Raw genomic sequence first — 18,212 nt, 5'->3', positions numbered from 1 at the left:
CCTTGGTGTTCACACCTCAACTGCTAGAAGCCGGCCTCATCCTACCTGATTGAACTAACCTCATTATCCCTAGCCTGATTCTTGCTTGCATATTTATAGCTGCCTCTGGAAATTTCCACTATACGCATCTAATGAAGTGAGTATTCACCCATGAAAGTTTATGCTCCAATACGTCTGTTAGTCTATAAGGTGCCACAGGACTCTTTGCCGCTTTTACTTTAAGAAGGAACTTTTGTCTCAGAAATGATTTGGTTCTCTATGGCATATCTGTGCCAACTGTTATTTTGGAATCCTACATACCTGTTCCTAACTTGGCGTGTGAAACCCCAACATGACTGAATCTGGGAAAAGAGAATTTAGTTACAAATGCAATAGCTGCAGAATGATTGTGGAATATGAGTTTTGTAGGCTGAAATCTCAGTGGTGCTGTCCACATGTCTGGATGCCAGCGTGGCCAGTGACATTCATCTAACTGTTGCCTGCTGCACTCCCCATAATGTTTGTGAAGGTAAAAGAAAGTGTTTGCCTCCTGTGTGGGCACAGGACAAGTCGGGTTTACAAACTCTGTACAGGCAGCTAGATCTCACCCACATGCATGCTGGTCCTGGGTCCCAGAAGGCAAGGGAAATCAGAGATGCCATATATGCACATATCTTGGCACAGCAGGGAGGCAGAGGATGACATCTACCTGTGCTGAGGCAAAGTGTCACCCACTATGCAGCTGCAGGAAAAGCACCTGATGGAACATTGCACATACTTGTGGGGCTACATGGTTTTGTAGCTGGAGATCATTAGCCCTTCGTTCCTGTGACAGTTCACAAATCACAGACCATTATAACAGGGAATCTCCCCTGTGTTATCATCTTAGTGTTGGGTTAGTGCTGTGCAGGGTGGTGGGTGAGTTGTACTGCAGTCATTGTGCAGAGCTTTTATCCTAACTTTTCACACTTGTTTCCAAACCTCTGGTATCGGGAGCACTCAATCTCTCCTAATGACCTTATCAACATTTGCTTTATGGAGATCTGTTTTTTAAACTATTCTTTACAGCAGTGCTACCTGCACTTAGCAGATGTTATGGAGCACTAATCCCAGAATTGAAACTGCTTAGAGTTTGGGGGGGAGGAGGGGGGAAGAGGGGCTATTTATCACAGGGTAATGGCAGAGGCCTGTATTGTTACTTGGACTGTGCTTTGTTTTCCTGCATGTGAAGCAAGCCATAAAGACATTTCTCTACCTATTTTTAGTGCTGTGAGTTCTGTTGATTTAAAGCTAGCAGTGCTCTCTGTAAGCACATAACACTAACCACACTTTCAATATTCCTCCCTTGTATCCTTGGTACTGTGGCTATTTCCTAACCTAGGGGAGGAGCGGGTGGGAGTTGTCAGTGTGGGATGGGCAAAATCATGCTTGCACTGTGATGGTACCAGACAGTTGCACTATTCCGGTTTGTGAGTTGTGATTCCTGTGACCCAGTCCTGAACCTGAAAACATCTTACATTCATCACAGTGAAGGAGGCTCCACAAACAGGTTAAGGAAAGTATAACATCTATTAAAAGTACTGTACAGAATGTGTAATTGAAATATTTTTAAAAGGCAATGTAAACCAGCAAAACATAACGGGGACTGACTCCTTGAGCAACAGCCAAATTTTAATGTCTCTGTACCTATCTGGAGTACTGTGTCCAGTTTTGGGCCCCATACTACAAGAAGGATGTGGATAAATTGGAGAGAGTCCAGCGGAGGGCAACAAAAATGATTAGTGGTCTGGAACACATGACCTATGAGGAGAGGCTGAGGGAACTGGGATTGTTTAGTCTGCAGAAGAGAAGAATGAGGGGGGATTTGATAGCTGCTTTCAACTACCTGAGAGGTAGTTCCAAAGAGGATGGTTCTAGACTATTCTCAGTGGTAGAAGATGACAGGACAAGGAGTAATGGTCTCAAGTTGCAGGGGGGAGGTTTAGGTTGGATATTAGGAAAAACTTTTTCACTAGGAGGGTGGTGAAACACTGGAATGCGTTACCTAGGGAGGTGGTAGAATCTCCTTTCTTAGAAGTTTTTAAGGTCAGGCTTGACAAAGCCCTGGCTGGGATGGTTTAATTGGGGATTGGTCCTGCTTTGAGCAGGGGGTTGGACTAGATGACCTCCTGAGGTCCCTTCCAACCCTGATATTCTATGATTCTATCTCTTTGCTCTCGCCCGACAAGGGGGGAATGATTGGGGACAAACAGAGACACCTCCTGTCTGGGGATTGGATTTGGGCACTTGGTGGGGTTCAGGGAGTCCTCCTGGCTCATTGTTCTCCTCCTGGTTTAGTGTGCCAGTGGAGGGTGTGGTCCTGGAAATCCTGCAGGCTCCTCCAGGTTGCTCAGGGGGTGGACTGGGAGGAGGAGGAGGAGGTGGTGGTGGTGGTGGTAATTTAAGGAAGATGCAGTGGCTATGGTAGCAGGTGGACCCCCAACGCATTAGGGCCTCAGTTCTATCAGTCTTTCCATCATGGCATGCTCCTGTTTCCTATGGTGTAACACCTGCCCTATAAACTGATGCATCAGTGTCTCTTCCTGCTGAAAAGCCTGAACCTCCCATGCCCTATGGCACCTAGACTGGTCCTGGTTTCTCCTGTCCATGCCAATTAACAGGTCCTCCAAGATACTCCTCCCTCTACGGTGCTGCTCCTGCCCACCTGGTGGAATGGTTTTCCTCGTGGGAGCCAGACATCCTGCCAATCCAAAGACAAGGGCAGCATTATTTTTTGTCCTTTGGAAGAAGCCAAGAAATTCCCCCACATAAGTTTGCTGTGAAAGGCCACAATATTGATACTTTTCAGCATTCTAGAGCTGCAACTGTTAGACTACCCTGGATTTTCAGACTTTTGCAGCCCATGAGGAAAGAGCAGTGGCTACGAAGGGTAAGATACATGTACTAATGTTTTATGAAATTTCCATAGTGTGTCAAGGGGTGGGGTGGGGTGTGGGTGACAGTTCCTTCCAGGGGCTAAGTTACCAGTTTGCAATTTTTTTTTTTTTTTTTAGGCTGGGCAACCTTTGGAGAACATAGCGTGTTTTCAAGGTACCCAGGCTGAAAAGAGAATTGGCATTCCACTTCTGTGGAGGAAACCTATGCCAGAGAGATGTTTCTACTAAGGGGCAATGTTAGAGGGCTTTCCTTTCACACTCTCCCCTGCTTCTTGTCACGCAGACAGAAAGCAGAAAACCAGAAGTCTGAAGTGTAGACAATGCAATGTTTATTGAGGTTAGTTTCCAGCAAACGTGTTCCGTTGACTCTGCAGAGCCTTGTTTCCCAGTGTCTCGTCTTCCCCCTCCCCCACCCCAGGAGGCATGCTCCCGGTCCCACCCCTTACAACTTAGGGTCATGTTCCATTTTGGGTCTGGGGTCTTCATCCCACCTCTTTTGTACCCAATGGGAGGGGTAAGGAGTGAGTTTGTGCTCCAGGTCAGGGACAGGCATTTCTTTGGTCTTTTAGTGTTTTATACCTCCCCTACAAGTCCCTTTGCCCCTCCCAACTGGTTACTTGCTTTTGCTTTGATAGGTGTTGAGGCAATCTTAAAGTGTGCTCTGAGTAACACTTTAACTGCTCTTATCTATTCCCATTGTATTAACAAATCCATCTGACTAGGCAGAAGCAACATCACAGTGTCTTTGTCTACACATATTAGTATAAGAGTATCAAAATTCTGTCCCAGGCTAACAAACAGACCTATATACTACAAAGCACCCCTCTACCTATTACTGAATGGAGGGGTTTGGTCACCTACAACAATGGACCAAAATGATTTGCACTTCCATTGAAGCTCAGGATGCAGCTGGAGTTTCTGCTACAACAAAAGTTTGTTTTGTATACTTCTGGAACTGGGAGACAAGTCAACTGGAACTTGACTATATTCTCAGCTAGCATATGGAGCTTTGATGGAAAGGGAAATATGAACCATGAACAATGCGCACACACACCCTCCTCCACCCTGGCATCACCACAAAATCTTGCCCTGTGCCTGCCTAACAATGATGAATTAAACAGAGAAAGAAAAAGACACAGTACAACTTTATTTTTGTACCCTGATGTTTCAGGTCAGCACCAGATCACTCTTGCCTCTCCTCTTCCTAGGGACATGCTCTTGGGTTTATGCAGCTGCCAGGCAGGGTCCTGCTCTCAGCCCCATTTCCTGCAGCATGTCTCAGGGTGGGGCAATGACATACTCAGGAATGGTAAAAATTCTGTTGTCTTCCAAGTGAGAAAGGATCGCTGTGACTAACTTTTCCTCAGACAACCAAAAAGTTTTCCCTTCGCCTTCCTGCGTCTAACCTGCATCTGCCACCTCAACCTTACCTCCATTCTCTGTGGTTTCTGTTTGTAAGGGGACAGTATGTTTGGGGTTGGCTGGGAGAACTGAAACTGTATAATCTTCCAAGGGACAAAAGAGAGCTGTTGCTAACTTTAGATAAACAACCATAAGTTTTCTATAATTCCCATTCCCAACTGGGAATCTTTCTAAACCCATTCCCTCTTCCTCTGATCCACACAGCACCAGAACCATCACTGCCTGCATGTTGGGTGAGAAATGAACAAAGATTGTTTGTTGATCAGCTTTATTGCTCCTGCAAAATGCATAATGGCTAACTGGCAATCAATAAAATGATTGATTTATAGCTGTGGTTTTGCTCAGGGACCCTGTGGAAGTGGAGTAGGGAGCTGGGCTTAAAATCAGGACTATAGCACCAGAGTAAGAGGGGATATTGGCAGGGAGGGTGGGGCAGTCCATTCTAACTCACCAGCCTTGGGTCTTGCTGTGGTTCAGGTTTGGCGGGGGCGGGGTGTGTGTGGATTTTGTCAACCAGCTTCTTTGGGTAGAGGGGGCAGAGTCACATGCTCCATGTCCTGCAAGTCTTCCACAACTTCCTTCATGGTCCCTGTTGCCACCTCACCCTGGCCTCCATTGGCATCCCAGCAATGAGGCTGGCAGTGTTGGGGTGTGTGTGTGTGAGAGAGAGAGAGCGCAACTTTAGGCACTGCCCTGACAGCCCTGGACGGCACCTGGTCCAGCTCATCATAGAAAGGGTATGAACAAGGAGCCCTCCCGGAGTGACTTTTGGAGTCTTTACTCTCCTGTATAAGAGCCTCATGTGCTTGATATGTTCCCATCATTGGGCCAGAGTCCACTGTATGCCCACCTGCACCAGCCTGCATGAAATCTCCAGGTACAGGTGTATGTTCCTGTTGCTCTGGGGAAAGTTGTAGAGGATGCTGTACCCCAGCCACACACTGATGGGGCCTGGGTGTGGTCAGTGGACCAGGTGGCTGCTCTCAGAACAGGCTCCATGTTCATGTGTACTGGTAAAAAAAAAAAAAAAAAAAAAACTGCAGTGGAGAACTGCTCTGGTGTGGTCAGCACAGCTTGCTACTACTGGTGAAAATGGGGCAACAGACAGGGATCTTTATAGATAGGGTAAAGGACAGACAGAAAAGATTTCAGTGCCTTGTGGGTATTGGAGGACTATGGAAATGCAGAACCAGGTACATGCCCATTGCCTCTATCCACCCAGCCCCCTGGCACATGTATGGGGCCATGCCACAATCCAAGATGGGTCCTTACATACACCCCCTCAAGCATGCTAACTTACCCTGTACTTACATTCAGCTACATGTTTCCAGGGTTTAGCGGTGGAAAGTAGGGGGCTTCTGGCATGATCACATGCATGGACATGTGTACAGGCACTAGTGATGTTGTAACCTATAAGTGTGAGATTTACTCAACTTTTGTAACGCATTGGGCACCTTAGCTGAAAGCACTGTGCAAAGTAAGCAGGCAGCTAGTATGAGGTCAGATAATCTGTGCAGTACTGTAGCATGTCAAGTATGGTGAAACATTTAATAAATAAATATTTACTATGCAATGCGCCAGAGGCCAGAGCACATGTTTGTTATAATTTGTGCTAATGCTCTAATCGAATGACAGGGTCTCTACTTTTGCCTTTGAAATGTGAATTTAGCCCCCCGCAAAAAAACTCCAAGCCATCTAAAGTTAGGGTGACCAACTCTAGAGAAAAAAAAAAATCTCCCTTACCTCAGACTAAGCCAAAAGTATTTGAACAAAGGAGCTTCAAGGATCAAGGGCTAAAAATTCACCAATATTAGAAGGGGGCAGAGAATAAAGTACTGCAGAACGAGTAAAGTGAATGAATCAGCTTGAATACCTGGACCACATAATAGCTCTTAGGATTTTGCTGTATCTCCCAAAGCTGTAGTCTCTACCCTTAATGCAGATTGGTTTAATGCATCCCTCTACTACCGTCCCCTCCTCTTCTCCCTTCTTTTGTTACAGGAAGGGCTGCTTTAGTTAAATCATGCCAGCTATGGTGTGAAAGCTTTCTGAAAAAGGAGACCCTTGTCTTATGTCCTAAAAGTGGTCAGAGGATCTGACTTTCTTGGGGACCTGATTCATAGTCAAATCCCTTAATGAGATGATTTTGTGAAAAATCCTGTAGCCTATGAAGTCAATGGCAAAACTCCCATTGACTTTAATGGGCCCAGCATTTAAGCTCTGCTTCTTATATGCTTTACCCTGGTCTTAGTAAACTGCACTGTCTCAGAGAACACAACTGGCTTAACAGCGTGTGCATGGAGAGAGGGTTACCAGAACTGGCAACAGAAGCACACTAGTGCAGTGGCGTAACTGGAACCCAGAGGTTGTGTGTGGAGGGTGGTCTGTCCTGTAGAGGAGGTAGCAGCTGCATTCTGCACCAACAGTAAACCCTGCTTCCTTACCGTCCTCCCAAGCATCCCAAGTTAAATGTTAGACTCAAAACAAACACCAACACAACCCCAAAACCAACTGCATCGAGGAGAGAGTCTTATGAGCTCAACATCTGATTTTTATTTATTTCAGCTTTAGGGCAAAAAGGTTTGTTACCTTTCACATGGGCATCGATAAGGACATGGCGGCAGTATGAAACCCAGGGAAGAACAGTTCCCTTACTGTGAAGAGCTAACTTTTCTTTTCAAGCACTTAAATATTCTCTTTCCTGCACAATCCACCCGTGCTAAAGGTCTGGCTCTGTTAATATAAATTAAAAATGATAGGGGAACAGTAGATATCTACATTTTTCTTGTTCGGTTAACAAACGCTAACCTGTATTGGTGATGGACACAGAAGCCAGTGCTATAAATTCAAACAGACTCATTTCTAAATGCAAAAGAAATTGCTAGAGAATAATAGGTAAAACATGATTTATTACATTGTGTACAAAACTAGATTCAAAACAAGCAGTGTGATATACAATATGTTTTGTCTTTACATTACACAGTTGGTAAATGATCTCTCCAAAAAACTTTGTGAATAACTTTGTTCCTGTCTCTGGACAGCGCCCCTCCCCTCCTCTGTAATTTACAAGGTATAAGAAGGTAGCTTCCTGCAGAATTCACATCTCTATGGGGTTAGTCAGCAGGAGGTGCTCCAGATCAACAAGCGACCTTTTAGTGCAAAGAATTTCCAGCTCAGAGCCTCAGTTACTAGAACAATTTAATACCACCACTGTACCAGAGGCCTAGCAACGTGCTGTATTAATTTTCTGCTCCGTAATGTGTCCTTTCTTGAGGATGTCTAAAAGTCCTTCTGCAATAGTTTAACACCAAATGTAAAATAAAAATTAAATAAAAATAAAAGACAGCGGCTACCATTGGAAAAATCCATCATTCTTCAGCAGCCACTGAACAGCCTCCCATACTATTTAGGATGTCTTTAAACAGGTTTGATGTAGTTAATAAAATACCTTTTAAGAAAATAAATATTTTGCATAATGTATGTACAGAGGTTGGTTTCCTTCATAACAGGTTCAACAACAGATAATCACAACTCTATATTTTATTCACACACAAACTCACAATGATTAATGCCAACTTGGTAACTGACTTGATATTTATGAAGGAGTCCAAAAAGGTATCAGATGAATATTTATAAATGTGCAAAGTGTTGGTAAGTACTTGGAAAATGGTGGCATAAAAAGAGTGAAGGATTAAGACAAATTGCTTTTGGTCACTCCAAGAATAGCCCTTCCAACAACTCTCTCCCCCAAGACTCAACAGGCTTAATGAAATGTTAAATCAGTACAAAATGGTCTTAAAGGCAGGACTAAAAATGTACTCTTTCTTGGATTCAAAAGAGCCTTTTGTAGACATGCCTACAGAATGTGTCTTCATTGGAGATATTTATTCCTCTTCAGTTCATTTCTGCACACAACAGCATTTGGAATACACCTCTCCAATTTCCCCCCTCCCTCCTAGACATCTCTTTTTACTATGAAGTACATTTAAAAAGATACTGCACACAAAGCATAATACATACTGCATGATTCTTCACAAAGATGACCAAAAATAAGAACAAAAACAAGGCCATTGCACCTCTTAAAATTTGAAGAGATCAATGAAGTGCTGTGGAGAAACTGGCATGAAACAGGTGTCTGGATCATTGGCTGTGCAGGGATGCCCTGTATCCTAGCAAAATTAAGAGGAGGGAAAAAAGTTATTTTCTCCTTTAAAAAAATACCCACAAAAACAAAAAGCTGCTGAGTATTGATTTTAATAGAAAAGAACTGCAAGAATTCCCACCTCAGTTTTACATTTTAAAAAGACAAATTAAGTAGCTGGACAACCGATTAGACCAGTTTTTAAGTCACTGGCCTTCTGGAACTCTGGTTCAAAGCCTACAAGGCCCTTCCCAAGAAAAAATTGCCAAGAACATATAGTTACTTAGATTGTAAGCTCCTTGGGACAATGACTATCTTTTTTGTTATGTGTACACAGTGCCTATACAGCAACACAATGGGGCTCCAAGCCCTGATTGGGGTTTCTAGGCACTGCTGTGATACAAACAAGAAATCATAGAACAAGCTTCTCCACATTCCCTCTCCCTTTGTCCCAAGGGCTTTCGGACCTGTATAAAACAGACAGAGACAGCCTGTACTCCAGCAAACTTAAAAGCAGAAAAGATGCACTGGGTGGTGAGGAGGAAATAGTTACCTTAGATCCTTACTCTTTAATGTTGCCTGGCTTTAGGCCTTAAGGAAAATGTGGACCTTTATGATGGATATGAAAGGTGGGTGGGGAGGGGGCGGGATTGCACACTGGAATACGGATGACCCACCATGAAAGTAGGGGGTTGCAGCATGGAAAGTAGGGGTTTGCAAGGCTGGTGGCACTGGAAGAGAGAATGGGGAATACAATAAGCGATTAGATCTATAGGCAGACAGTTGTGTGGGACTCCGAAAGCAAGGTTGAGAGGTTTAATCTTGATGTGAGGGCCAAGGCAAAGCCAGTGAAGTGATTCAGAAAGGGAAATGATATGGTCTGATCAACCAGCAAGGAGTATAATTTTGGCGGTGACACTTTGAATGGCTTGGAAGGGAAAGAGAGAAGTGCTAAGGCAGTGGTGGTGGGAGTTGCACTAATGGCCAGAGCTGGAGTGGGTATGGAATAGTATTTTAGGTGATATGCCTTAACTCACTTTTGGGCAGATCATTATAGAGAGGAGAGAGTACACAAATAAATAGGAGAAGAACTTTAATTAGAGCTTCGGAATTGGATACCATACATTACAATATTGGCTTTACACACACACATGCAAACAGTAACATAAACCCACAGGCAGTATGGTTAACATTCTTAAGGCAAAATGACTGGGGAAAGGAAATGGAGAGAAAACTGTAGGGACAGCTAAATAAAAGTAGCAGCATTTACATTTTATCAATCCGAATGCCCAATGGTTTATCTGACATGGCTGGTGGACCAATACGTTTTGGAGCAATATTATTCTTGGAGAATTGTACAGTAGCACTTCTTCTGTTTCTTTTTTCTTCTTCCTCCCTATATAATTATCCCCTCTCCCCCCCGCATCTTCTCTCACTTTAGTGCTAGCTGTGTGCTCAACAAGACAATCCCTACAACAAACGTGGTTACACGTGAAGAAACAGAAATACAGGAGACATCTGTTTCTTGTTTTACTTTTTTCCTAGCTGTTTCCCCCTCCCACTTTCCCCTTCTAGTATTAACTATTGGGGGGGAGGGGCGGGGCTGTAACATTTTATTTTTAAAGAAGTAAGAGCAGGAGCAATGTGGAACTTTGCAAGTGGAAAATGCTGCAGAATCAGATTCTCCTTCTGCAACAGACTCCAGTTCTAAAGATTTTCAGTGCTACTTGCTGTCCTCTTCTGCAAGGGAGGAAGTGGTCAAGTCACTGAAGACTACTTCAAATTGTTCCTCAGATCTGTTGGGAAGCTAGGGCAGGAAACTCAGGGCTCTTCCCCTCTACAAATACCATGGATTTGAAGGAACCAGTTACAACATAGTTCTTGTGTTGGAGCGAGCTGTATTTGTAGTGGGGAAAAGGCCCTTTCGTGTGCATGCCAAGAGGCTTAAAAGGCCGTGGGGATTGCCACATATATCCATTTAGGAGAAACTCTCAAGGAGTAAAAAGAAAAGGAGTACCTGTGGCACCTTAGAGACTAACAAATTTATCTGAGCATAACATGAGGTGAGCTGTAGCCCACGAAAGCTTCTGCTCAAATAAAATGTTAGTCTCTAAGGTGCCACAAGTACTCCTGTTCTTTTTGCGAATACAGACTAACGCGGCTGCTACTCTGAAACCTCTCAAGGAGTACGCAGTGCTTGTCATTTATCATTTCAATAGCATTACTTTTGAGTTTTAAAGACTTAACACTCTTAATGCTTAAGTGGTAAACTGTGGACAAAGAGCCTTGTGTGGCAGCATAAATTGGAACAGGAGACAGAGGTGAAAGCAGCTATTTTTATTGCGGATCCCCGCGCTGCTTCTAACTCACACCCAACAAGCTGTGCTCTGTTAGTTTTTCCATTTCAACATTTCCTTTATCTTCTGAAAAATTACTTTCAGAAGAATGATGATAGGAAACTGAAAACAAAAACTGTCAAAATGTATTAGTTGTAATTAAACTGGGCCACATCCTAATTTCCATGCTTTGAGCTGTAAGGAGACCAACATGCACGCTTCTCGGTAGTTTTTAAGAACTTCTTCCCTGCCATGGTTATTTTACTATTTTCTTATATTTCACTGTACCAACATAAAATGCCAACAGCATTCAGAAGGAATGTGAGACAGAGTGTGTTTTAAAGTTATGTGCATTTTGGTTAATATCTCTTGCAAATACTCAAACATATACTAAGCATGCATAAAATGCCAATCATACCTTCAGTATTTTATCATGCATACTTATTTTCGGTGATTAGATTCAACAAGTCTAAAATATCCTAGCAAAGGCTTGCTAAATTTGGCACTTTAAAATGCAAGCTTTCATAACAGTGGAAAAATCATAGAAATTGGATCACTCCTCCTCACCCCCCCCCCACTGTACTGTATTTAGTTATTTGGGAAGATACAAGGTTGATTTCCCATATGCCCCCCCACACACACAAAAGAAGGGCAGCAGCAGAGCAAGCTTCCTGCACTGCTGTGGCCCTTGTTCTAGGCAGAATATTTGTAGCAGGGGTGAGGAGAGTGTAATTCGCACCCAATTCTCAGTTTCTCCACAGATACAGCCAGTTGTGACACTGGAGGAATGGCTGACAGATCTCCAGTTTGTTTTGCATATGGCATTTTCAGTCACTGACTTTTGATCTATACTGGACTGGTCAGGGTTTAAATTGTGACCTCAAGTTGAAAGGCTCCGTCAATGCTATCCCACTGAGCCATCTGGTCTTGCTTTAAAACTAATGTTATTGAGAGCCTAGCCTCAGCATGAGGCTCTTGTATTGCTGAAAAACATTTAGGATTTGAGTTAATTTTATGATTAAATGCTCACATGCCTTTTGTAACTTGTAACAACCATTACCAGAAGGAAATGCTATAGCTGCAGTAAGCACAAAGTCCTGAACAAGTCTGGATAGCGAGGTGAGTAAATATCTTAAAAGACAATGTTCATAAAGCTCATAAACACCTGCTTTTTAGTGTACTTGCTACATATAACCATTAATCCAGTGTGTTGAGCAGAAAGGCTCAAAGAAGGTAAAAACACGGTAAAGAAATCATACAGCCTCTACCATTAACGTTACACACTACTGCTGTCAATGGAAGTATTCCACTGACATTTCAATGAGGAAAAAACGGAACTGTATTTCACAGAAAGCAAGAACTTAAAAATGGGAGCTCTGAATTCAAGTCCTTAAAACCTAGGGATGGAAGCACACATATGTAGGCACAATAGTGCAAGCTAAGGATGAAGCATCCATTTTAAATGGCGGTCTAGATGCCATGGAACTTTTGAAAGGGAGAGTCTCATTCTCTAAAAATAAATACCTTAGTCTAGGTTTAAAGAAAAAAAGTGTTAAATGAGATTTTAAAATGAAGATCTATTTATGTCCCTTCTTTTGCTTACTGTCTAAGGACAGAGTCTGAGAGCAGGGTGCTCTTTTAATGACATGGGAAGCAGGGAGAAAAGCTGTTAAAAAAGCGAACATCTAACAATAAGGTCCCTAACTGAACTGCCTTCAGAGACAGGGAGGATAGGAGATGCTGCAGTCAGCAGAGAAAGATGCCAAGGGCTTGGAACAGATGAAAGCTGAACCTCACTTATTCTCTTGAGAAGGGCTGTTCTACAAACTGCAATGGCAGAGGAGTCTTTCTCCCTGGAAATCAGATAGCCAGCTAGCACCCACCTTCTCCCCATTGCCACCAGAACTCATTTCCCAGCTTCTGGGACCACTGCCTACCGGAGCTAAATTCTTGGAGAAGAGTTAGTTTTGTTGCCCTCCACAGTCTTTCTAAATGTAATTCTAAGCCACAGCCTGTCTGTTTTGTTCGTCACAACAGCATGAAAAACACCTTCCCAAGCTCCTCCTTTCAGTGAGGAAGAGAAGTCTGAAGAACAATCAACTAAAATCCATTTTTGTTTTTTAAACCCAGATAGCAATATTACTATGGAAGAGCGTTATGGATTTGAAGAGCTATATGCATGTTTTTATCAGAGGTAAGGCATTGCATATCCGCTGGTGAATCTGAATGCTCTTGCTTCTGAGAGTTATTTTAATTTAAAATCTTGCTCATACATAATGATTCACTTCCAATTGAATTTCAAGAAATCTATTTAACTAGATCAAAATAAATGTAAGTTGAAAGAAAATTTGCATTGCCTACAAGGAGCACCGAATGACAAATATTATTGTTTTCTTCCCAAAATTTCAGCTTCATTGCAAATTATGAAGTTCCCATGACAACCATAGGCCTCCAGTGCTCTAATGTGTAATTCTTTTCTGTAAATGTCTCATTCAGAAAGCAATGTCATCATTTCCTTTTCCTCCAATCACAAGAGGTCTTTTTTTAAAAAACTACTATTTGTAGAAGGTCTTCGAGTAAAACAGGTTAAAGTGTCATTAAATTATTCAGTGGGGTAAAAGCAATTCCAGTACCTTTGTTTCATACTGCAGAGACAGAATTCTGTGATGTTGCCTTTACTGTTCTCAGATTTCAGTGCTGAACTAAATCCATTAGAATGTGGAAACAGCCATTAATGCCTACTTTGTGCAAAATTCATCCTTCGTGTAAGAGGGCATAAATTTCTGAGTTCAGTGACAGCTGCACCTGCTTACATCAGAGGCTGAATTTAGTGCCTTGAGTTGAAACAGTACAGTGAGGAACACTGCAATAAAAATAGCAATAACAGCAGCAAAAAGTGCAAAGCTGAGCTTGGAAGATTACAGTATCTAAATAGTGTCAACAGCTGCAGAAATAGCTTGTTCTTAGCCCATCATGACAAACCGAAACATCAATTACAATTGAACATCTTGTTCACTTCAACATTACAGAATCAGCATTGATAAAAGCAGGGATGAAACACATATGAAATACCTTGAGTAACAAAGCAAGGTGGTAGTCCTTTGGGATCATGAAGGAAGAAGCAGGAAGGAGTGCAATAAAGTAAAAGAGAGGAAACATTAAGATTTATTGGACTGGCAGGCATTTGGAATAAGAAGCTTAGTATATGATTTTGATTATTATTTGCCATAGGAATATTCTGCACTAGATTATTTTAATCTGTTGGCAAACAAAGCCCACATAACAAACTACTGCGAAAACTCAGAGGAGTAAGAACAGGTGTTAGAGTGCATCATCTGCTTGAAATAGCTTTTAGTCACTGCATAGTGCTTCAATGATCTGTCTACCGTTGAAAAAATTACCATTAAAGAAGGACAAATACTCCATCAGTTATGTCCAGCTCTAGACCTGCTGAAATGTATTATCCAGTTAGCAATGGAAGAAATTTACCCACATTGGTGACACCACATAATAGTATGGAAGAGTTATGATATAAACAAAAAGCGCTCACAAAGATGCATCACTTAATAGTACTAGATGCCAGCATTTTTACTCCACTGAGTAATTACATAGTTAGTCTATATTAAAAATGATCAGTCTTTTTTTGAAAAATCACTTCTCAAAGTGTCATTTGAGGTGATGAATGTGCGCTATATTCATTTCCTCTTTTAATATTAAAGAGTACAAGATGTTCTTTTATATATTACCATACCTCCTATGAAGTAGTTAGTAATGATTTCACTTATGTATTTAAGTTTTCTACGATCATTTGTTTTAAAGGAATGCTATCAATAAAAAAAACCCTATACATTGCTGTCTGAAGGTTTTTTAAAACTATTGTTACAAATAACAGCTATGATTACTAGAACTGAATGACTGAAAAACTGAAAAGTGAGAAAATTTTCTTTACTGTGTGTGTGTCACTGTTTCCATGTATAGTCAGCCATTCTCCTTTTTGTGTGAGTTTTTTACATAACAGGAGATAAAACAACTTTTTTGTTTTAAGATAGGAAAGCAACTGTAAAACAAAAACAAAAAAAGAGCAAAGGGTCCAAAATTACTTTGAACTTTAAAAAAAAATGACCAGATTTTGAATTATTGGTATCCAATTAAGAAAACATCTTCCTTTATTTTCTTCATAGTATGTACTGATAATATATAATTTAATAAAGTCTTATCAGTTCCCCTCTGCCCCCACAAAATTTAAAGCTAGCGTTTTTCCTTTAAAAAAATAAAACACATGGAAATTTTAAAGTTCCAGAATAAATCAAACATTTAGAAAAAGTGTCCAAAAGCATTGTAAAGGATCAATTTTCAGTTTGGAAAAAATAGGTGTTAATTACAGATACTATAATGATATTAGCCAACCACCGTACTGTATGCAATTTATTGACACCAAGTTAAAACCATGTACCACACTGACCCCTAACAGAGCGTTTGTTACAACTTGGGTTACTACCATTAATATATTTAAACTGGTATACCTCTTTTTCCAGTTAAGATAGCTATTTCCAAAGAGCACAAAGTCTCATCAGAGATGACAAGACCAAAAGTTTCATTTCCCTTGGTTGATTTCTCTTTTTTTGGTTAAAAAGCTTGTGAAAGGGTCTGAGCAAGAAGGCAATTCAGGCTCCAATCTGATCAAGCCTTTGGCAGGCATCTCTGCCAACAAGGGTGCCACTTATAGTGTGGAAATCATCCATTTAATATGAAGTAACACCACTAATTATTTCAGCACTATCAAACATTTGTCAGATGGTATTGATGTGGTTCACATTCCAATGCTGTAGAGGAGATAAACCTCCATATCTTATCACTAATCCCAAAAGACATCCATGCTTATTCCACACCAGAAATCATAATCCTATCTGATATCACGATCAGTTGCTATGCAGGTGATTATGGTATCACAAAGATTACTAAATTTGCATTTGGAGAAATGTGTTTATTAACTCTGCAGCCTTACCACTTCTACTAGATCCCTCAAGTCAGCAGGATCAGGCATGGTCACACTACTGGAATGAGAAAAGGAGGAACTGTGGCACCTTAGAGACTAACAAATTTATTTTAACAAATTTATTCTGAGTACTGGAATGGTAATTCAGTCTTCTTAGTGTATGCGCAACATGAATCTTGGTCACGTTCACCTGAGGCACCACCGAATTTGGTCCTCTGGTTGGATCATTAGCTTCCCCTGCTTGGGCTGCGTACTGACCGGGTCCACTTGGTCATACCAAATGGACTGAAGGTGAAAAATCCATTGCTATCTACATATTGCACAGATCACAGTGAGAGATTATGCCACACATTATCAAAGAAACTGAGGAAACACCTGATCAGCATCCTATACAGCAAACAGGAAAACGTCAAAAAAGAGCTCTCCAACCTGGAGACTCTCATAAATAACCAACCTTCCACACGAACGGACTTTACTAAAATAAGACAGGAGATCTACATTACATGCTTCACCTCTCTACAAAGGAAAAAGGACTGTAAGCTGTCTAAAATCCTACCTGCCACATGGGGCCACAACAGTGGTACCCCAACTCATCCAGCAATATCGTCAATCTACCCAGCTACACACTCAGCCCAGAAGAAGAGTCTGTCCTATCTCGGGGACTCTCTTTCTGCCCCGCCACCCCCACAAACATGATATAGTTCTGCGGTGATCTGGAAGCCTACTTTCGCCGTCTCCGACTTTCAAGATAACACTGAACAGCACACTGATACACAGATACCCTCCCATCAACAGCACAAAAAGAACTCCACATGGACTCCTCCTGAGGGTCGAAATGACAGTCTGGACCTATACATAGGACGTGCACAGGCAGAAATTGTGGAAAAAACAACATCGCTTGCCTCATAACTTAAGTCGTGCAGAACGGAATGCCATCCGCAGCCTCAGAAACAACCCTGACATTATAATCAGAAGCTGATAAAGGAGGTGCTGTTGTCATCATGAACAGGTCTGACTACCAAAAGGAGGCTGCCAGACAACTCTCCAATACCAAATTCTACAGGCCGCTTTCCTCAGATCCCATGGAGGAATACACTAAGAAACCGCACCATCTACTCAGGACACTCCCTACACTAACACAGGAACAAATCAACATACCCTTAGATCCCCAACCGGGGTTATTCTATCTACTACCCAAGATCCACAAACCCGGAAATCCTGGACACCCCGTCATCTCAGACATTGGCACTCTCACTGAAGGACTGTCCGGATATGTGGACTGTCTACTCAAACCCCATGCCACCAGCACTCCCAGCTATCTCCGTGACACCACTGATTTCCTGAGAAAACTACAATGCATTTGTAGTTAGTCTCTAAGTACTCCTTTTCTTTTTACAATGCATTGGTGATCTTCCAGAAAACACCATCCTAGCCACCATGGATGTAGAAGCTCTCTACACAAACATACCACACACAGATGGAATACAAGCTGCCAGGAACAGTATCCCTGATGATGCCACAGCACAACTGGTTGCTGAGCTCTGTAACTTTATCCTCACGCACAATGATTTCAAATTTGGTGACAAAATATACCTCCAGACCAGTGGCACCGTTATGGACACCCGCATAGCCCCACAATATGCCAACACTTTTATGGCTGACCTGGAACAATGCTTCCTCAGCTCTCGTCCATTCACGCCCCTTCTCTACCTATGCTATATTGCTGACATCTTCATCATCTAGACCCATGGGAAGGAAACCCTGGAAGAATTCCCCCATGATTTCAATAGGTTCCACCCCACCATCAACCTCAGCCTGGACCAATCTACACGGAAGGTCCACTTCCGAGACACCACAGTGCAAATAAGTGACGGTCACGTTAACACCACCCTATACCGAAAACCCACCGACTGCTATGCCTACCTTCATGCCTCCAGCTTCCATCCCGGACACACCACACGATCCGTTGTCTACAGCCAGGTGCTGAGGTACAACTGCATTTGCTCCAACCCCTCAGACAGAGACCAACACCTACAAGATCTTCACCAAGCATTCTCAAAACTACGATACCCATATGAGGAAATAAGGAAACAGATCAACAGAGCCAGACGTGTACCCAGTAGCCTCCTGCTGTACGACAAGCCCAAGAAAGAAACCAACAGAACTCCCCTGGCCATCACGTACAGTCCTCATCTAAAACCTCTCCAACGCATCATCAGTGATCTACAACCCATCCTGGACAACGATCCCTCACTTTCACAGGCCTTGGGAGGCAGGCCAGTCCACGCCCACAGACAACCCGCCAATCTGAAGCATATTCTCACCAGCAACTACACACCGCACCATAGTAACTCTAACTCAGGAACCAATCCATGCAACAAACCTCGATGCCAACTCCGCCC

At 42.4% G+C, this 18,212-nt stretch overlaps 1 protein-coding gene across 4 annotated transcripts in view; it reads right to left on the bottom strand.

Annotated features, from left to right (window-relative positions):
• Window positions 1-7,226: 7,226 nt before the first annotated feature.
• Window positions 7,227-18,212, bottom strand: part of FBXO25 (F-box protein 25) — a 62,181-nt gene continuing 51,195 nt past the window's right edge. For 2 of the 4 annotated variants that reach the window (XM_074947761.1, XM_074947762.1), the window contains exons 10-11: window positions 13,887-13,913; window positions 7,227-8,506 (exon numbers count right to left, since the gene is read on the bottom strand). In XM_074947761.1, the coding sequence (XP_074803862.1) occupies window positions 8,417-8,506; window positions 13,887-13,913 (117 nt within the window). In that variant the 3' untranslated portion in view covers window positions 7,227-8,416. The remainder of the gene's footprint in view (window positions 8,507-13,886; window positions 13,914-18,212) is intronic. The other 2 variants (XM_074947763.1, XM_074947764.1) reach the window with 1 other exon arrangement.

Source organism: Natator depressus, chromosome 3 (genome assembly GCF_965152275.1).
Source record: "Natator depressus isolate rNatDep1 chromosome 3, rNatDep2.hap1, whole genome shotgun sequence".
Lineage (NCBI taxonomy): Eukaryota > Metazoa > Chordata > Testudines > Cheloniidae > Natator > Natator depressus.
This window is presented reverse-complemented; position numbering and strand designations above follow the sequence as displayed.